The sequence below is a fragment of the Mirounga leonina genome, unplaced genomic scaffold (genome assembly GCF_011800145.1).
Source record: "Mirounga leonina isolate KUSES-001 unplaced genomic scaffold, KU_Mleo_1.0 Mir_268, whole genome shotgun sequence".
In the NCBI taxonomy this organism is placed as follows: domain Eukaryota; kingdom Metazoa; phylum Chordata; class Mammalia; order Carnivora; family Phocidae; genus Mirounga; species Mirounga leonina.
In genome coordinates this window covers 1,463,933-1,479,534 of record NW_023270649.1, presented here as the reverse complement: position 1 = coordinate 1,479,534, position 15,602 = coordinate 1,463,933, and the positions used below count along the sequence as shown (strand labels likewise).

At 48.8% G+C, this 15,602-nt stretch overlaps 1 protein-coding gene across 1 annotated transcript in view; it reads right to left on the bottom strand.

The window, feature by feature from the left end:
• The window catches only part of CD99 (CD99 molecule (Xg blood group)), a 32,691-nt gene that overhangs the window by 3,442 nt on the left and 13,647 nt on the right, over positions 1–15,602 (bottom strand). Inside the window, exons 2-8 of the mRNA XM_035029655.1 lie at positions 14,149–14,181; positions 13,682–13,726; positions 12,492–12,539; positions 11,766–11,834; positions 8,110–8,154; positions 6,689–6,742; positions 5,164–5,277 (exon numbers count right to left, since the gene is read on the bottom strand). Of these exons, the coding sequence (XP_034885546.1) occupies positions 5,164–5,277; positions 6,689–6,742; positions 8,110–8,154; positions 11,766–11,834; positions 12,492–12,539; positions 13,682–13,726; positions 14,149–14,181 (408 nt within the window). The remainder of the gene's footprint in view (positions 1–5,163; positions 5,278–6,688; positions 6,743–8,109; positions 8,155–11,765; positions 11,835–12,491; positions 12,540–13,681; positions 13,727–14,148; positions 14,182–15,602) is intronic.

Below are 15,602 nucleotides of genomic sequence, written 5' to 3'. Positions count from 1 at the left end.
GGGAGCAGGGTGGACGCTGCAGGGCACAGGATGGGTGTCTGTCCTCTGGGGAGCAGGACACAACCCTGCTCCCCAGAATCCCTATTCATGCAGCATGGAGCACGAACACCAGCACCGTTGGGTGTTGGCGGGCTGTGATTCCAGCAGGGCTTGGTCACCCGGGCGCTTCTCCCAGATCGTGCTGGCGATGCTCTTTGCTGGAGCTGCATACAGCCCTTGGCGGGGGGCCGACACTTAAGAGGGAGGCCAGGCCTTGTGACCGTCGGGGATGCAGAGCCAGATTCCCCATCTCCCAGAGGGGAGGAGCCCCGGAGACACCACGCACCCTTGACCCCTAAGGGGACACCGCGTTCCACAGGACGCACCCCGCATCCCACCCACTTCGCCCTGCCCTCCAAACAGAAAAGGGCACGCACACCACATCTCAAAATAAACACAAGCAATGCACATGCTTTTCGTCTGCACTAGGGACCACTTGTCCCTAGTAGAACCGTCATGGAAATGGCAGCTTACTGGGACTCCGTGCCTGGGGACTATTCATGTATATACACAACATGCATTTGGAGCCAAGACCACAGCCCTGCGGGACCACCGACCAGCAGTGCCTGATTTTAGGCCACACGGAGGACTTCCCTCTTGGGGGCGGTGGGCACACACACACTGGACTCAGAACCACCTTACGCTAACTGGGGAAGAAGCCTTATTTTATAAGAACCGAGAAATCTGCAGGGACATCCTCCAAAGAGCCCGGTGGTGGCCAAGGTGACCACGGAGGGGCGACCCGACCCACGAGAAAAGCATTTAGAGCCTCCACGACAGCTCACCTCCCCATTAACCACCCATGCTAACCCCACAACCTGCCAGCGACCCAGCCTTCACATCATCACCACCCCATCCCACCCCCGGGGCCGGACATGACGCTGAACCTCAGCAGGAGGTCAAGATGAGAAAAGCAATGTTTACGCCCAAGGGAAGGAGATGCCCGAACATGCACGGCAGGGGGCGGGGGACATCCACGGACGACTTCACGTTTACGGGAAGATCCAGGATGCGCGGATGCTCGGACAACCTCCACCCCGTTCTCGATGGACTTTAACATTCTAAGATCGTGAGATTTTTAGATGGTTCCTAAATAAGTGGATTTTTTTTTTTCCTTTCCTCCCCTGGAGAAGTGGGTCAAGTGGGACATTCACGTATTTTTGAAAAAAAAAAAAAAATAACATGGGTCACAGAGACAGTGAGGACCTGCTTTGTGGGACACGGAGTGGGCAACGCATCCAAGAACTGCAGAAGCTGGGAAATCAGACGTTGAAAGTTGCACGGCAAAGCGAAACCCTACGACCCGGGTGGGCTTTGTCTCGGGACCCTCCGGCCGGCCCAATTCGTCGACTCAATGGACAGTCGCGAACGGGATGAATGCAGAGAAGCGCCCCCTCCCCACCGCCACCCGCCACCCCAGCCGGCCGCGGTTTCTTTCCGTCAGATTTAAGTCTATGAGAAAATATTTGCATTCCTCTTCCCGTCCTGAAACTACCTGCACGTTAATGCGACATAAGAGTGTGAGCTTCCATGCATCTGCAGGGGGTGGGGGTGGGGTGGGTACACAGAATCCCAGATCTGGGAGGCATCCCCATCCCCATGGCAACTGACTAGCCATAGGGAGCAGGGCAAACGCCAGGGTTTGCTTTAGACTCGGCATCTTAGCGGACAAGCACTGATCCTACAGGAGCAGCTCCAGGCTCGCGCACGGTTTCCCGCTCGTCCCTACATCCTCGGCTCATCTGAAACGAAAGGTCGAGAAATGAAAACAAAACAACACAAAAAGCAAAAAGGTAAACTTCGGAGAGGTTCAGGCGAGTCCGAAGCCCCAGGCAGCGGTCGCCGGGTGTGACAAAGACACTCTTCGCACTCGGGAGGAGAGCTGGTTTCTAGGGTTGGTTTTCTTTTTTAAGCGGCGTTGAAAGCCCAAGGTGCAACGGGCGGCCGCGGATCAGAGACGGAAGCAAACTCAAAGAGGAGGGGGAGGTGGAGGTGGGGACAGACGGAAGCAGGGACAGAGGGGAAGGCGAGGGACACGCCAGCAGGTCGGCTCAGGAACGCCTCAAGCACCTGCTGGAAACCGGGAGCACACGAATCAGCCGCCACGCACACGGAAGGCCAGCAAATCGTGCCCGCCAAGTGACAGCCACCCAAAGCTGCGCTCTGTCCAAGCAGGTCACCATCCGTGCCATTCGCTGCTCAAACCCGTCACTTGATGCCAATGCCGCAAGCCACGAGCCCACGTCCCAAATGGCTCCTAGCAGACCAGCGCGCGTCATTTGCAAGAAAACCACATTAAACTCATCCAAACGCATCCAGATGGGCAGGAATGGAGGTACACATCGGAATCTCCAGGAATAAAGGACAGATGCACCAAATTTCGTGGGCCACGGATACTGTTCGGGGCGTCAGCTCAGAACATGATACTAAAAAGCACTTCAATAAATGTACAGCAAGACTGCTGGGATTTGATGGATGCATCTCCGCGTTGAGAGAGCACCTACTTGATGGAGACTAACTTTCATGCACAACTCAACAGACCCTGCAAAATCCAACGCAACGACAAGATCCTGGAAAACCACCCTCTATAAAAACAACTACTCTTGTAAAACAGTAGTTTTCCCCCCAAACCTTGGTTTTTTCAAGCGCTGGGACGCGCCGTGGCCACATCCTTCTTAGGAAATGTCCAAGCTCACAGCTACACATGGGTATGCGCTTCTTTAAACCACCATCCCGACAAGAAAACCCACAAACAGTCCTGCACAGACTCCACTGAAAGGTCTAGGATGTTCACGATCCCAATGCCTGGATCCAACACTTCAATTCTATGTCTGTTCATAAAAAGGCATCACGGACACAGACACTGAGTTCATCTACCAACACAGGTCAAAAACACCAAAACGTCTCGTGGCGAACTCAGAAGAGAGACTCATTCTCCTACGTCAGTGTCCTGGGGTTTACAGAAAAATAGCATCTAATTTTCTTTGTCTTAACATGGGGCATTTTATGGCTCCAGACAAAGGCACCTAATGACTGAAATCAGAACTACCAGCTTCCTTCCCTCATTTTTTTTTTTTTTTTACATTTTCTTTGTGCATCTACATCAGTGAATATCAGAAACGCCGTAAAAACCAGAAAGCAAATCGAGACTTTAAAGTCGCCCCCAATGTTCATTTGGCTCGTGCAGAATGAGAGACTATATGGAATTCTGGGTAACTGAATTTAGCTAGCTGTTCAGGAGCATATGTTGAGGCCCGGACTGGCCCGAGCCCATTCTTCAGGAAGGATGCTGTTATTTTTTGAAATTAGGGAATTCAACTATATCTACCTGAGGAACTTTGTTTTCACCCCGTTAGGAAAAAGACCAAGACCCAGGAATGCGGTACAGGGGGATGGGGAACACTTGGTTTTCCAAGTCCCTAATCCCATTCCAAGTATGGGACAATGTCAAGTCCATTAAGATTCTTGGGTCCTTCCCCAAGTGCCTTGGCATATGAATGTCAAATCGGCATCATAACATCCAAGGGGGTCATATATCCCAAACCCGAGGTGACAGAAATGCTTTGCAACTCCAGAATCCGAATGGATTTGGAAATCCAAATTGGATTTGAAAGTCACCTACAGATTTTCAGAAAATCACTGTGCCTGGACTTCCCATGCATCGTTCCTTAGCAGGCATGCCTTCATCCTCTCCTGGCTGGGCGTCATGCTCTGAGCTGAGCCTCTTCAGAGAGGGGGGCAGAAATGAAGTCCATTTGAGCACGTCCTTGATCTCGGTCATCTGTCCATTTGGGCACATCCTTGACCTTGGTCATCTCTCCATTTGGGCATGTCCATGACCTTGGTCTTCTCTCCATTTGGGCACATCCTTGACCTTGGTCTTCTCTCCATCTGGGCATGTCCTTGACCTCAGTCATCTGTCCATTCGGACATGCTGGATGCTCAACATTTAGGCAACCGAGCACAGTTTCCTGAGCACCCCTGATGGAAGGCGCCCAATCACATGTGGGAAATAGACATAATCAGGCACCCTTCCCGTTCGCTGCAAGAAAAGAGATGCCAAACAGCAGCTTATGTTAAATCTCTGAACCCACAGTCTGTTTGGGACTGTCAATTTCGGGTTACAACCAGAGTCTGTGAATCTAAAAATCTAGAATGATGGGAGATTTAGGGTAGACTCCCTCCCTATAGTCAGATTTTGTATCACCATCTATTCAGATCTTTGAGTCCTCAGGCAGTGGTCCTTGAGGACGGAGGTCAACGGCTAAGTATGAATCTGGACTTGAAACCACAGGCAGGTTGAGAAGTTTAGACATCGTGAGGCTCCATCCATAGCCCACAGGACTCCTAAAGCCACATCAGAGTCCACCCTTCGTGTTCATCTTGCAAGAGGGAAGGCAAGACTTAGAGCAACCCAGAGATGCATGAACATGAGCTATGTTCAAAATACAACTTACTGATATCAGAGCAAATCCTATGTAATTCAGGGACTCTTGCCCGTACGGTCCCCAAACACCCAACGATGGAGTTCCAATCTCTATGTTGGTAGGTGTGACATCCTCCACATTCCCCTATAAATTTTATATCCCACCCAAAAGCCCTCTGGAGCACCTGTCAGTACGGGGTGGTACCAGAAAAGGAATCGGCTGCCCTGCATTTCAATTTTAATTCTCTTGGTTGGAGAAAACAATATGGCGCTCCCCGCCGCCCCAGCCATCGCTCTTGCCTTAAGGGGGAAGAAGATGACACCAATTATAAATAAGGATGAATAAACATTTCCAAGAGCTAACATTTCTTCAACCAACCTGTCAAGACTTTCACACACAACCCTATGGAACCTCACAAAAGTCCTGTGGTGTACAGATGATCATTTCCCCCCTTTAGAGACGGAAAACCCAAAGACAGGGGTGGTTAGTGACTTGCAAAATTTGCACAACTCCACACAGGCGGTGCTGGAATGGAAGCTACAAAGTCTGACTGCAGTATCCCAGCGATTTCTTGAACCATCAGCCACCTCACACGTGTCTCATGCCAAGGGGACTTCTGGATTGTTTTAGTTTTGAGAAAGCACAGCTTTTAAGTTAGTAAGGCATGAAGAGAAGGAAGGGGCCACAAAAACCTTACCGTTTTCTTTGAAGCACAACTTTTTCTTCTGGTAGGCGATAAAGCTAGAGATTGCTCCGGCCACGGCCACCACAACGGCCCCAATGATGCCAGGGATTACCCCAGGGGAGTCAGCTGCGGGAAGAAGCATAGGGCACCATGACGGGGAACACTCGTGGAGAGCAGACCACGCACAGGATAGGTGGCTGGAGGCCCCGCCCACAGGAAAAAGGTGCAATTGAGTGTCAAGACACAGGGTCCCAGGGTGTCCATGGAGGAAACCCCACTCTTGAGCCTTGCCCAAATCCCAACACTGCCTCCAATCCATTTGCATGACACGAAGGGCCAGCCATACTGCTCCCCGAAAGTCCCACCTGGAACTGGAATCCATCTGACTATGCATATCGCTTCCAATGAAAAACAGGTTTCGGGTGGATGACACACCCTGCCTCCTCCCATCCCTATGGCCAGTGCAGGGGTCCTAACAGTCAAAGGTGGAAGGTCTCAGGAGAGGCAACATGGCCCACAGTGCATGGTGCCCATCTGGGACCACTCAGAGGCTGTGTGGCATCATCCTCTTCATGCATTTTCTGAAAATCAAAGCCACTGACCCCCTTTGCTACTTTCATTTGACTTACTGGAATGGAGTTTCCATGCACTATTAGTAACTCACACTACGTGTATCTGTGCCACATGGACAGCTAGCTATTTCTCGGCATGGCAGGTGCCCAGGACATCCCGCTCCATGAGTCAATCAAGGATGGTGTGATGCTTAATTGTGTCCACTTGACTGGGCTCAGCAGTGCCCAGATAGCTGGGAAAACATTCCTTCTGGGTATGTCCATATGGATGTTCTCAGTAAAGATTAATGTTTGTATCTACAGACTACGTGAAGCAGGTGGTCTTCACCCATGAGGGTGAGCATCAACCAATCCACAGGGGGCCTGAACAGAACAGAGCGTAGAGATGGGACATCCATCTTCATCTGCCCTTGCGCATGAGCACTCCTGGTTCTCGGGATTTGAGACTCAGGTGGGGACTTGCACTCCCAGCTTTCTCGGTTCCCAGTCCTTTGGACTGGGACTGAACCACACCAGTGCCTCTCCTGGTCCTCCAGCTAGCAGTCAGCAGATCGTGGGACTTCTCAGCATCCATAATCATGTGGGACAATTCCTTATAATCAATCTCTTTCTGTATATCCTACACTCACATCTGTATCTAGATAGATCCCAGTGGTTCTGTTTCTCTGGGGAACCCCAGGTAATATAGATGGTATTCCTTCTTAGGACACTGTGGGAAGATGAGTAAACTTAACCTGTGGGTCACATCAGTACCCCCTTGCTGAGTCTATTAAAGAACACCAACCAGCTACTTCAGCAGAGCGCTTCGGAACGCACAGCGCAAAGCAGTCGCGCTTTGATGCTTCAGGCCATCATCTTTAGGATGGCAGAGCCAACACTCTAGGTTTGATCTTGACCGCTGCATTCCACTTTCTCTCAACAGTGCATAGAAGAAACCCAAGACATCAGAAACCATGTGTACATACCCTGCTCCCCCGCATCAGGCTTTTGGCTTCCTCCATCAGCACCGCCACCACCTCCTGCAAGGGAGAAACAGGCTTGCAGACAAGTTGCATCAGGAAGAGTTTTGGTAAAGAAAATATAATCCCAAAGATCAACTACTGGGACCCTGAGTTGTGAAAGAACTCACAGAGTCCTTTCCCTTTGTTGAGTCCCTGCTTTGCTAAACCTATCATTGGACTTGCTCCCATTTGCCTGACACCCAGACTCAGCTCCTGACTCAAACCATTCCTCCCATGGTGGGCTGCAGGTGAGCCAGTGAGTCCTGGGTGCCTCACGGATTCTGACCCCTCTTGCTGGGCTCGGGAAGAACCCCAGCCAGGGCCCTGGAGCCCACCTGGGACCCGGACCATAGTTATGGGGTGATCCAAGGCACATTCCTGTTGAATCCCAGGATCTGTACCTGTGACTCACCCTTGAATAACTCAAGAGGATTAGGGGATCCAACCCCCTGTACAGTCAAAAAATCCGTGTACAACTTTTGATTCCCCCAAAACTTACTTACTAATAGCCTACCATTGACTGGAAGGCTTACTGATAACATAAACAGTCAATGACATATACATTGTACGTTCTGTGTATTATATACTATACTCTTACAATAAAGTAAGCTAGGGAAAAGAACACACGATTAAGAAAATCATAAGGAAAAAAAGATGGAGGTAGAGGCATGAAGAGAATCATAAGGGAGAGAAAGTATATTTACAGGACTATATTGTATTTATCAAAATAAATGGACCCATGCGGACCAAACCTGTGTTGGTCAAGGGTCAACTGTAAGTATACATTAAGACAAACTACATGTAAATATAATAAATCTTAATATATTCTAACTACTATAAACACGTATTATTATATTTATTGTATACTAAAATTTTTACTTATTTATACAAGATATATTATATCTAAGTACTGCTTTGGACCCTACTCTAACCTCAGATTTTAAAGAGAGAGGTGGAAAATCTGCATTTCGAATTGTAATGCTGTCAACCAGGGTCACATGACTTCATTCTCATTTCTATGTTCATTAAGTAATAGAACACAGGCCATTGGTGACACCCAATAGTCATCTAAAAAAAAAAAAAAAAACCTAACAGGTGACTGGGGAGTTCAGGCGATGTCTGAGAAGTGCCCGATCAGCTAGCCTCCAGCCCCATGCATGTGGCCGATAGACAGCTCCCTGAACCATTAACACAGCTCCCAGGGAGCAGCCTTGGTGGGGCAGGTCTTACCGGCCACATCCTTGATGCATCTACAAATGGCAGAGGTGGGAAGAGATTTCCAAGCAGCTGACCGTGATTTCCCTGAGGGTAAGACTGTAGGCCCTGATGTCATTGTGTACAGCAGGTGGGTGACAGAGAGAAAAGAGAAGAAGTCTTAACTCTACCTCCATCTGAAGCTCCATCGATGAGATCGGAATCTGAAAAACCACCTAGGAGACAAAAACACAGTGTCATCCGCCATATTGGGACTGTCAGGGAGGTCTCGATGTCTTGGAATGAAGGAAAACACCATTAGAATCAAAAGCAGATCTGAGGCACAGGGAATCCAACAGCGGCTCTACTTTATAGAAGAAATCTCTCAAATACGCAACGACAACTGAATTCCCAATTCTATTTTAAAACTCCTCAAATTCGTCTTACCAAAAACTCTGCTAGGAAACCTGAAAAAGATACCAAGAGAAATGGAAAGCATATACCAATCTCTTGGATGAGTGTAAATAAGATAATCCCAAAGGGATCTGTCTGGTATAGATTCAGGACACTAATGGCCCTAGGTATTCACTCTCCCCATTATGGGTGGCATGTTCTGCCCACCTCTTGACTGTGGACTCGGCCACATGACTTACTTTGGACAACGGTACGTTGGCAAAATGGGAGCTGCATCAATATTTTAAAATAGGGGTTGATGCTCTTGCCCCTTGAGAGGAGCTCATAAAACCTAGTGGCAGGGTGTGGGAGACACATAAGGGAAATCTTAGTCATCCCAGCTGAGGTCACCCAGACAAGCCAATGCCAGAAGACCCACCAGCTGACCACAGACATGTGACAGCCATGCAGAGATCAGCCAAGCCTGGCCCAGACTCGTGACACATAACACATTTTTTAAAGATTTTATTTATGTTATTTAGAGACTGAGAGAGAAAGAACGGGGCGGGGTGCAGAGGGGGAAGTCTCAAGCAGACTCTATGTTGAGTGCCAGCCAGATGTGAGGCTCGATCTCATGACCCTGAGATCACAACCTGAGCCAAAACCAAGAGTCAGATGCTCACCTGACTGAGCCATCCAGACACCCCGAGACATAACAATTTAAAAAATTTTAAACCACACTGGGTTTGGGCATAGTTTGTTATGCAGCCTTCGCTAGCTGATACATATCAGATTTAACCCATCAGTTTAACAAAACCTATCATGACCAAGTATGGTTTATTCCAGGAAGTCAAGGACGTAATGTGTAGAAAGACGTCCTTCAATATACCTTGTCGTATTCACAGGTTAAAAGAAAACTAAATGCTCATATGCATTGATAAGCACATGCACTTGATGAAATTTAATATGGGTTTTCTAGCCAAGGCAAAATGATTCAAATACAATAAAACTGGAAAGAGAAACTATAAACATAAAAATATATATACATTTGATTGAAAAATAGTTTTGCTAATAATGTGATAGTCTTTTCATAAAAGCTAAACAATGAAGGCAAAATTATTATTATTATTTTTTTAAAGATTTTATTTATTTATTTGAGAGAGAGACACACAGCGAGAGAGGGAACACAAGCAGGGGGAGTGGGAGAAGGAGAAGCAGGCTGGCTTCCTGCAGAGCAGGGAGCCCGACGTGGGACTCGATCCCAGGACCCTGGGACCATGACCTGAGCCGAAGGCAGTCGCTTAACCGACTGAGCCACCCAGGTGCCCCTGAAGGCAAAATTATTAACAGGTAATAAGGATTCATCATTAAGCGGCCAGTGAGGAAAGATGTACAAAATTCCTTTCTGTATCACAGAAATAAGCAGAAAAATAATGGGCATAAAATGTATTCACAGAAACAAACATTAATAGGGAAAAGCAATTTAGAAATAATGTTTATAAGAACAACAACAAGAAAGAAGGACAGAAAACTGAATGCAAAGCAAAAAGCTCAATTTTGCAAACGGCACTCTCCAAATCGATCTCTCGTTGGAAACCATTCAAATGACAATAAAAGGACAGTTTTCTTTCTCCCGAGAAGGATGAGAGACAATGACTAAGTGAGTGTTAAATTAAAAGGAAAAAAACAAGAGAGCCGCAAAAACGCAGGGAAGCCATTCAAACATCAAAGAACCCACGGGGAAAAACACAGACACACATGCACACACACTTAAAGGCTAACTTGCCAAAAAAGCACTGGGAAAAATACCCAAATGCTAAAATAAGGGGGGAAAAGTTTTCGTAATAAATGACTGAAGAGAGTATCCGTAAGTGGATGAAACGGGCTTCTCGATCAGGAAGGACATACCAGGTACCCTCGGATGTAACTGTACGTGGCCAGCTGACACTCCAAATTTATCTCCTTTAATTTCCTAAATAAAGACGTGAAATTAGGGCCAAGGGCCGTGTAACCTTGCACAGGATACATCCGGCAAACTCTTCCAGGTGATAACAACCAGTCTCGGGAACGGTGTGTAGGAGAGACGCACATTTGCACCAACAGCTGGACTGGGGTGCGCCGGTATAATTTTGAAGGCAATTAAAAAAAAATGTCAAAAACCATAGCACACACGGACCTGAACAGTTTGACACGCACCATCTCTTTTAAGGAATAAGAAAGGAAAGGTGTGAGGGTGTCTTCGGTTTGCTTTGTGAATCGTATTTCTCCAGCCTCCGAAGACACAGCACTTTCGACGTTAAGGACGTTGCAACGGAATGACCGCCATGAAAAGGCGCACAATAAAAACAACCAAACGGAATGAAAAAAAAATGCTTATGAAATATTAATAAGCACAGCATGAGGTAAGGAAGAGTATGAACAAAAGACTGACATCATCGGGTCTTAGAATTCTGTTCATTTAAAATCCCGTCTAGGGGCGCCTGGGTGGTTCAGTCGTTAAGTGTCTGCCTTCGGCTCAGGTCATGATCACAGGGGTCCTGGGATCGAGTCCCGCATCGGGCTCCCTGCTCTGCGGGGAGCCTGCTTCTCCCTCTCCCGCTCCCCCTGCTTGTGTTCCTTCTCTCGCTGCGTCTCTCTCTGTCAAATAAATAAATAAAAATCTTAAATAAAATAAATAAAAATAAAATAAAATAAAATCCTGTCTAAAGCACTAGGGAAGGCAACTGCCAAAATGTTGATGGTTGCACAATATGGAGACTATTTATGTTTTTATGCGTTAAAAATTAAACAAATCTAAAGCAAGAAACCCACTCAGAATCTGAAGTCTTCACACAGCCGTCCAATGCAGAAAACAGGTGCTAGTTGGATTATTCTAAATATACTGGAATATGTCAGAAAAAGGAAAAAGGCTGAAAATCCAACAGCTTCTCCACAGCAGGAAACCAAAACCTCATACTTTTGTCCAAATCCATTATTTGGACAAATATATAGTTTAGGGGCACCTGGGTGGCTCAGTCGGTTGGGCGTCTCTTGATTTCAGCTCAGGTCACGATCTGGGGGTCATAGGACGGAGCCCCACGTTGGACTCTGAGCTCAGCACGGAGTGTGCTTGGGATTCTCCCTCTCTCTGTGCCCCACCCCCTTCTCGCACTCTCTCTCTCTCCCCATCAAAAAAATTTTTAAAAAGTAATTAAAAAAAATAAGTAAAATCTTCCATTGCATTTTTGAAAGGTCCGTAAAACCCTGGAAGTCAACTGCAGCCAACCAAAAGTCAAATCCAAACCAAAAATATCGTTTCGAAAACTCGTTTCCCACTCCTGGAAAACCGGAATGACCTTGCGCTAGAGAGACCCCAGGACGCCCACGCTAATCTGAAATGACCTGTTCTCGGCCAACAGGGAGACCACCGCTCTCTGAGAAACGCACAGCACCCCTGCAGGGGAGGGGGTCTTACCAGAAGATCCAGGCTGGTTGGGGTTCGGATGAGGCTTCGGTTTGGGTGGTTTAGGTGGCACTGGGTCGTCTGTTGGTAAAACATAAGCGTTGCGTTTGTGAGCAGTCAGCAAAAAACCCCCCAAAACCAAAAAAACGAAACACATCAGTTTGCCTACAGATGGTTTCCCAAACAGCCAGAAAGTGGAGTGTATCCTTCCTCATGGAGGGGACCCCCAAACACAGCCACCTGCCCATTTCTTTCCATCATCATCCAGCTGCCCTACTTACCTTCAAGAGAACCAAACAGTTCCAAGGGTTCCGTAAATTTCCATTAGAAACTAAAGCAGGCGACTGGACCAGCTAAGGAATTTGTGGGACCCAGTGCGACACGGAAATGCGGGGCCCCTCTTTCAAACCACGTTGAGAATTTCAATATGGCAGCAACAAACCATCCCAGCGAGGGTGGGGCTCCTGGTGAGTGAGTGCACGGGTCACACGCCCGGGCAAGGGTGCTCACATCAACCTTATGGCATTCCAAACGATGCTCGCCCGTTTTTTAAAATAAAAGCAAAAGCACACGGGTGGAAACGAGAAACCCAACAAGGGTCAGGAGCAATACGCCATTCTCTACGTGTTTGTGGTAACAGCTCGTTCTGACTTGAGAGGGACAAGGCTCTTGGGAACGATGGTAATTTGGTGATCCTAAGCAAGTCAGCCACACAGGAGACTTCCCGAAGGCACTTACTCTCTCCTCCCCCGCCGACAGCATCTTCCAGACTGAACCCATCATCGTCTGCAAGGGAAACGGGCCGTTAACACCGAGGATCCAGGAAGGAATCCAGCTCCCTAAACACACGGAGGAACCCCTGCGTCCCCACCTCCCCAAACACGTCTGCGAATACCAGTCTGACCCAGGTCTGAACAGAAGAGCCAAATTCCTCACCTCTCAGAGGAAAGGAGCAAGACACAAAACCAAACCCACAAAATGGCACGTACCAATCAATGGCGCCACGTGGGCCGAGCTGGGATTCCAACTCTGCCCGCCGAGAATCCCCTCCCGTCCGAAACCACCCCTCCCGCGTGGCCAGCGCCCTCTGTACCGCAGACACAACGCGGTGGGCGCAGATACAAGGCACTGGATTTGCACGGGCATGCACCAACACTGGGGTTCCCTCAGCACAATGAGGGGACCCTTCCTGGTGGCATCACGGGTTGCCTTGGTTTTATGAACCAAGTTCCAGCTACGTCTAGGGATGTTGGCGGATCCGCCCAACGCAAGGCACCGAACTACCGTGAAAATTCAGGTTTTCAACCATCTCTTATCCAGCATCCTCTGCACGTCCGTGGTGCGCAGGGACGCGGATATGAACACAGCAGGTGCTATGTGTTCACTCCTGACGGGACATTCTGGCTGGAGTGCCCTGCTCTTAAACCTATTCAATTAAAAACAACTTAAAAAAAGAATCAACAGCGGTAAGACCTCCATGATCTTGGCATCAGTTTTTGTCTGGGTGGCTCAGGAGCAACGGATCAGACCCTTGTTCCCGGTTCCCGACTTTCCTTTGAAAGGAGCCCCGCCAACAATGGGCGGATGTGTCCTAGCGGCTGGAGACTGGGTTCGCTCACGTGTTCTACGGGCATCTCAGCCCCCCAAATTCTTCTCCTAGGCAACGCACACCCAAAAGCATCCAGACGCGCTGTCCAAGCGACCTGAAAGCATCCCCGAGACACGTCAGCCCCCGGTCTTGCCCAAAAAACATGGCACCCTGTAGCTAACGTTGGCAACATCACTCCAGTAGGAACCAGTCTGCGTCCAGAGCCCCCGAAACCACTCGTCTCTATGCTTGTCTACGTCTGGACCAGCTCTTGGGGTGAGCGGGAGGGCGCGCGTGGTGGGGGTCTCTCCTGCAAGGCACCAGCCCGTTTGCTTCTTACCAGAGCTGGGTCTCTTGGGGGGTGCCGTGGGCTTCTTGTCGTCATCTACAGAGAAAAGACACTGAATCAGCAAGACCTGAAGGTAGAAAACCGTGCCAAGTCTCAACGATGCTCCATGCGCTTTAAAAAAAAGTCAGAAAATGTCCAAAGCACCACTCCCCGATTGCTCAGGCGGCGGCCGGGGGTCAGAGCGTGAATTCTGAGCCCACCAGGACCGCCACGGACAGGTGCACAGGTTGGTGTTGGCCACGGCGTGTGCTGAGACCAAGAGCATGGGGGTTCTCCCACTGGGAAGGTTTACTCCCCCTACCCAGAGCGTCCGGCTTTTCCTCCTCCTGCGTGAGTCCCTTTACCCCGGTACACACTTCGATTACTACGTTCAGACAAAACACTCATCGTCCGTTTTAAGTCAAAAGTTTACTATTACATCTGTCACCTTATAAATATTAAATTTCAAGAGGACTCACCACCAAGGGCATCCGACAAGTCGAAATCTTGGCCTACGAGGACAAAGAGTCTGGTTAGAAATCGGGGAAATAAAAACGTAAAAATTAAGAAGACGGTACAAAAAAGAAGGGGGGAGGGCCTGAAATTTTTCTGGATTTCGTGATGTTTGCGACAGTTAGCCGCTCTTTAAAACGTATAATGGAGGCGGAACTTCTCATCTCTTCACCACGCTCACGTTTACGCCGAAACGTTAGATGATAGTTTACGTTAGAAACGGCTGGTGATCTTAAAATTTAGCAGCTGTTACAGCAGTAGGAAAACATGGTAATTTTTTTTTTTTAAGATTTTTTATTTATTTATTTGAGAGAGAGAATGAGCTAGAGAGAGAGAGCACGAGATGGGGGAGGGTCAGAGGGAGAAGCAGACTCCCTGCCGAGCAGGGAGCCCGATGTGGGACTCGATCCCGGGACTCCAGGATCATGACCTGAGCCGAAGGCAGTCGCTAAACAAACTGAGCCACCCAGGCGCCCGGAAAACATGGTAATTTTGCCCGTGCATCATTTATGAGGAGCAGACCCTCTGCAAAAATGACTAACAATTTCCCGTATGTGACGGAAAACACAGATGGGCAGAAGAAAATCCCCTTTTATGACCAACTTCTCTGACTACACAGCCAACCTGCATCTCTTGCAGAATCACTAGACAACCCAGAAAAACACAGACATTGTTTTTTGACCTCCTGGGATCACAGAGAATGGGGAATCTGCGGAGCTGCTCCTTGTGCTTCTCCCCGGGCCCGACTGTTTTTACTGAAACCATCCCCGTGCTATCGCCAAGTGCCCATTTCGGATGGGCTGCAGAAAAGGCACCGTAAAGACATTTTGGAGAAGCCCGCGTGGACTGCCTGGACAGCTGTGAGGGGACTGAGCGCAGGTCGGACAGTGACTGGAGGGTCCAGAAGCGGAGGGGACGTCTGCACCACCTCAGGAAGCGCTGGTGTCCAACGCTCCACGAACACGCACGGAGCCGCCTCAATGTGGGCATGTGCTCAGTTGTACGGGACGCCTCAGGCAGGCGGTGCTCTATTATTGTGTCCTCTCTCGCGTGTGCGCGGGGCATGCGTGTGCGTGTGTGCACAGATGTAAGGGTGTTTGGGTGTGGTTTGTGTGTGGGGATGCGTACACACGTGTTTATGCTTTGTGTGTGTCCATATATGTAGGTGTGCGTGGGTGTGGTTTATATGTGTGGATGTGTACCCGTGTGCATGGTTTATGTGTGTGTGTAGATATAAGTGTGTGTAGGCATGGTGTGTGCATGTGGATGTGCACGTGTGTGCGTGGTCTCTGTGTGTCCCCACATGCAGGTGTGTGTACGTGTGGTCTGTGCGTGTGGATGTGCACGTGTGTGCATGGTCTGTGTGTGTCCCTACATGCAGGTGTGTGTAGGCGTGGTCTGTGCGTGTGGACGTGCACGT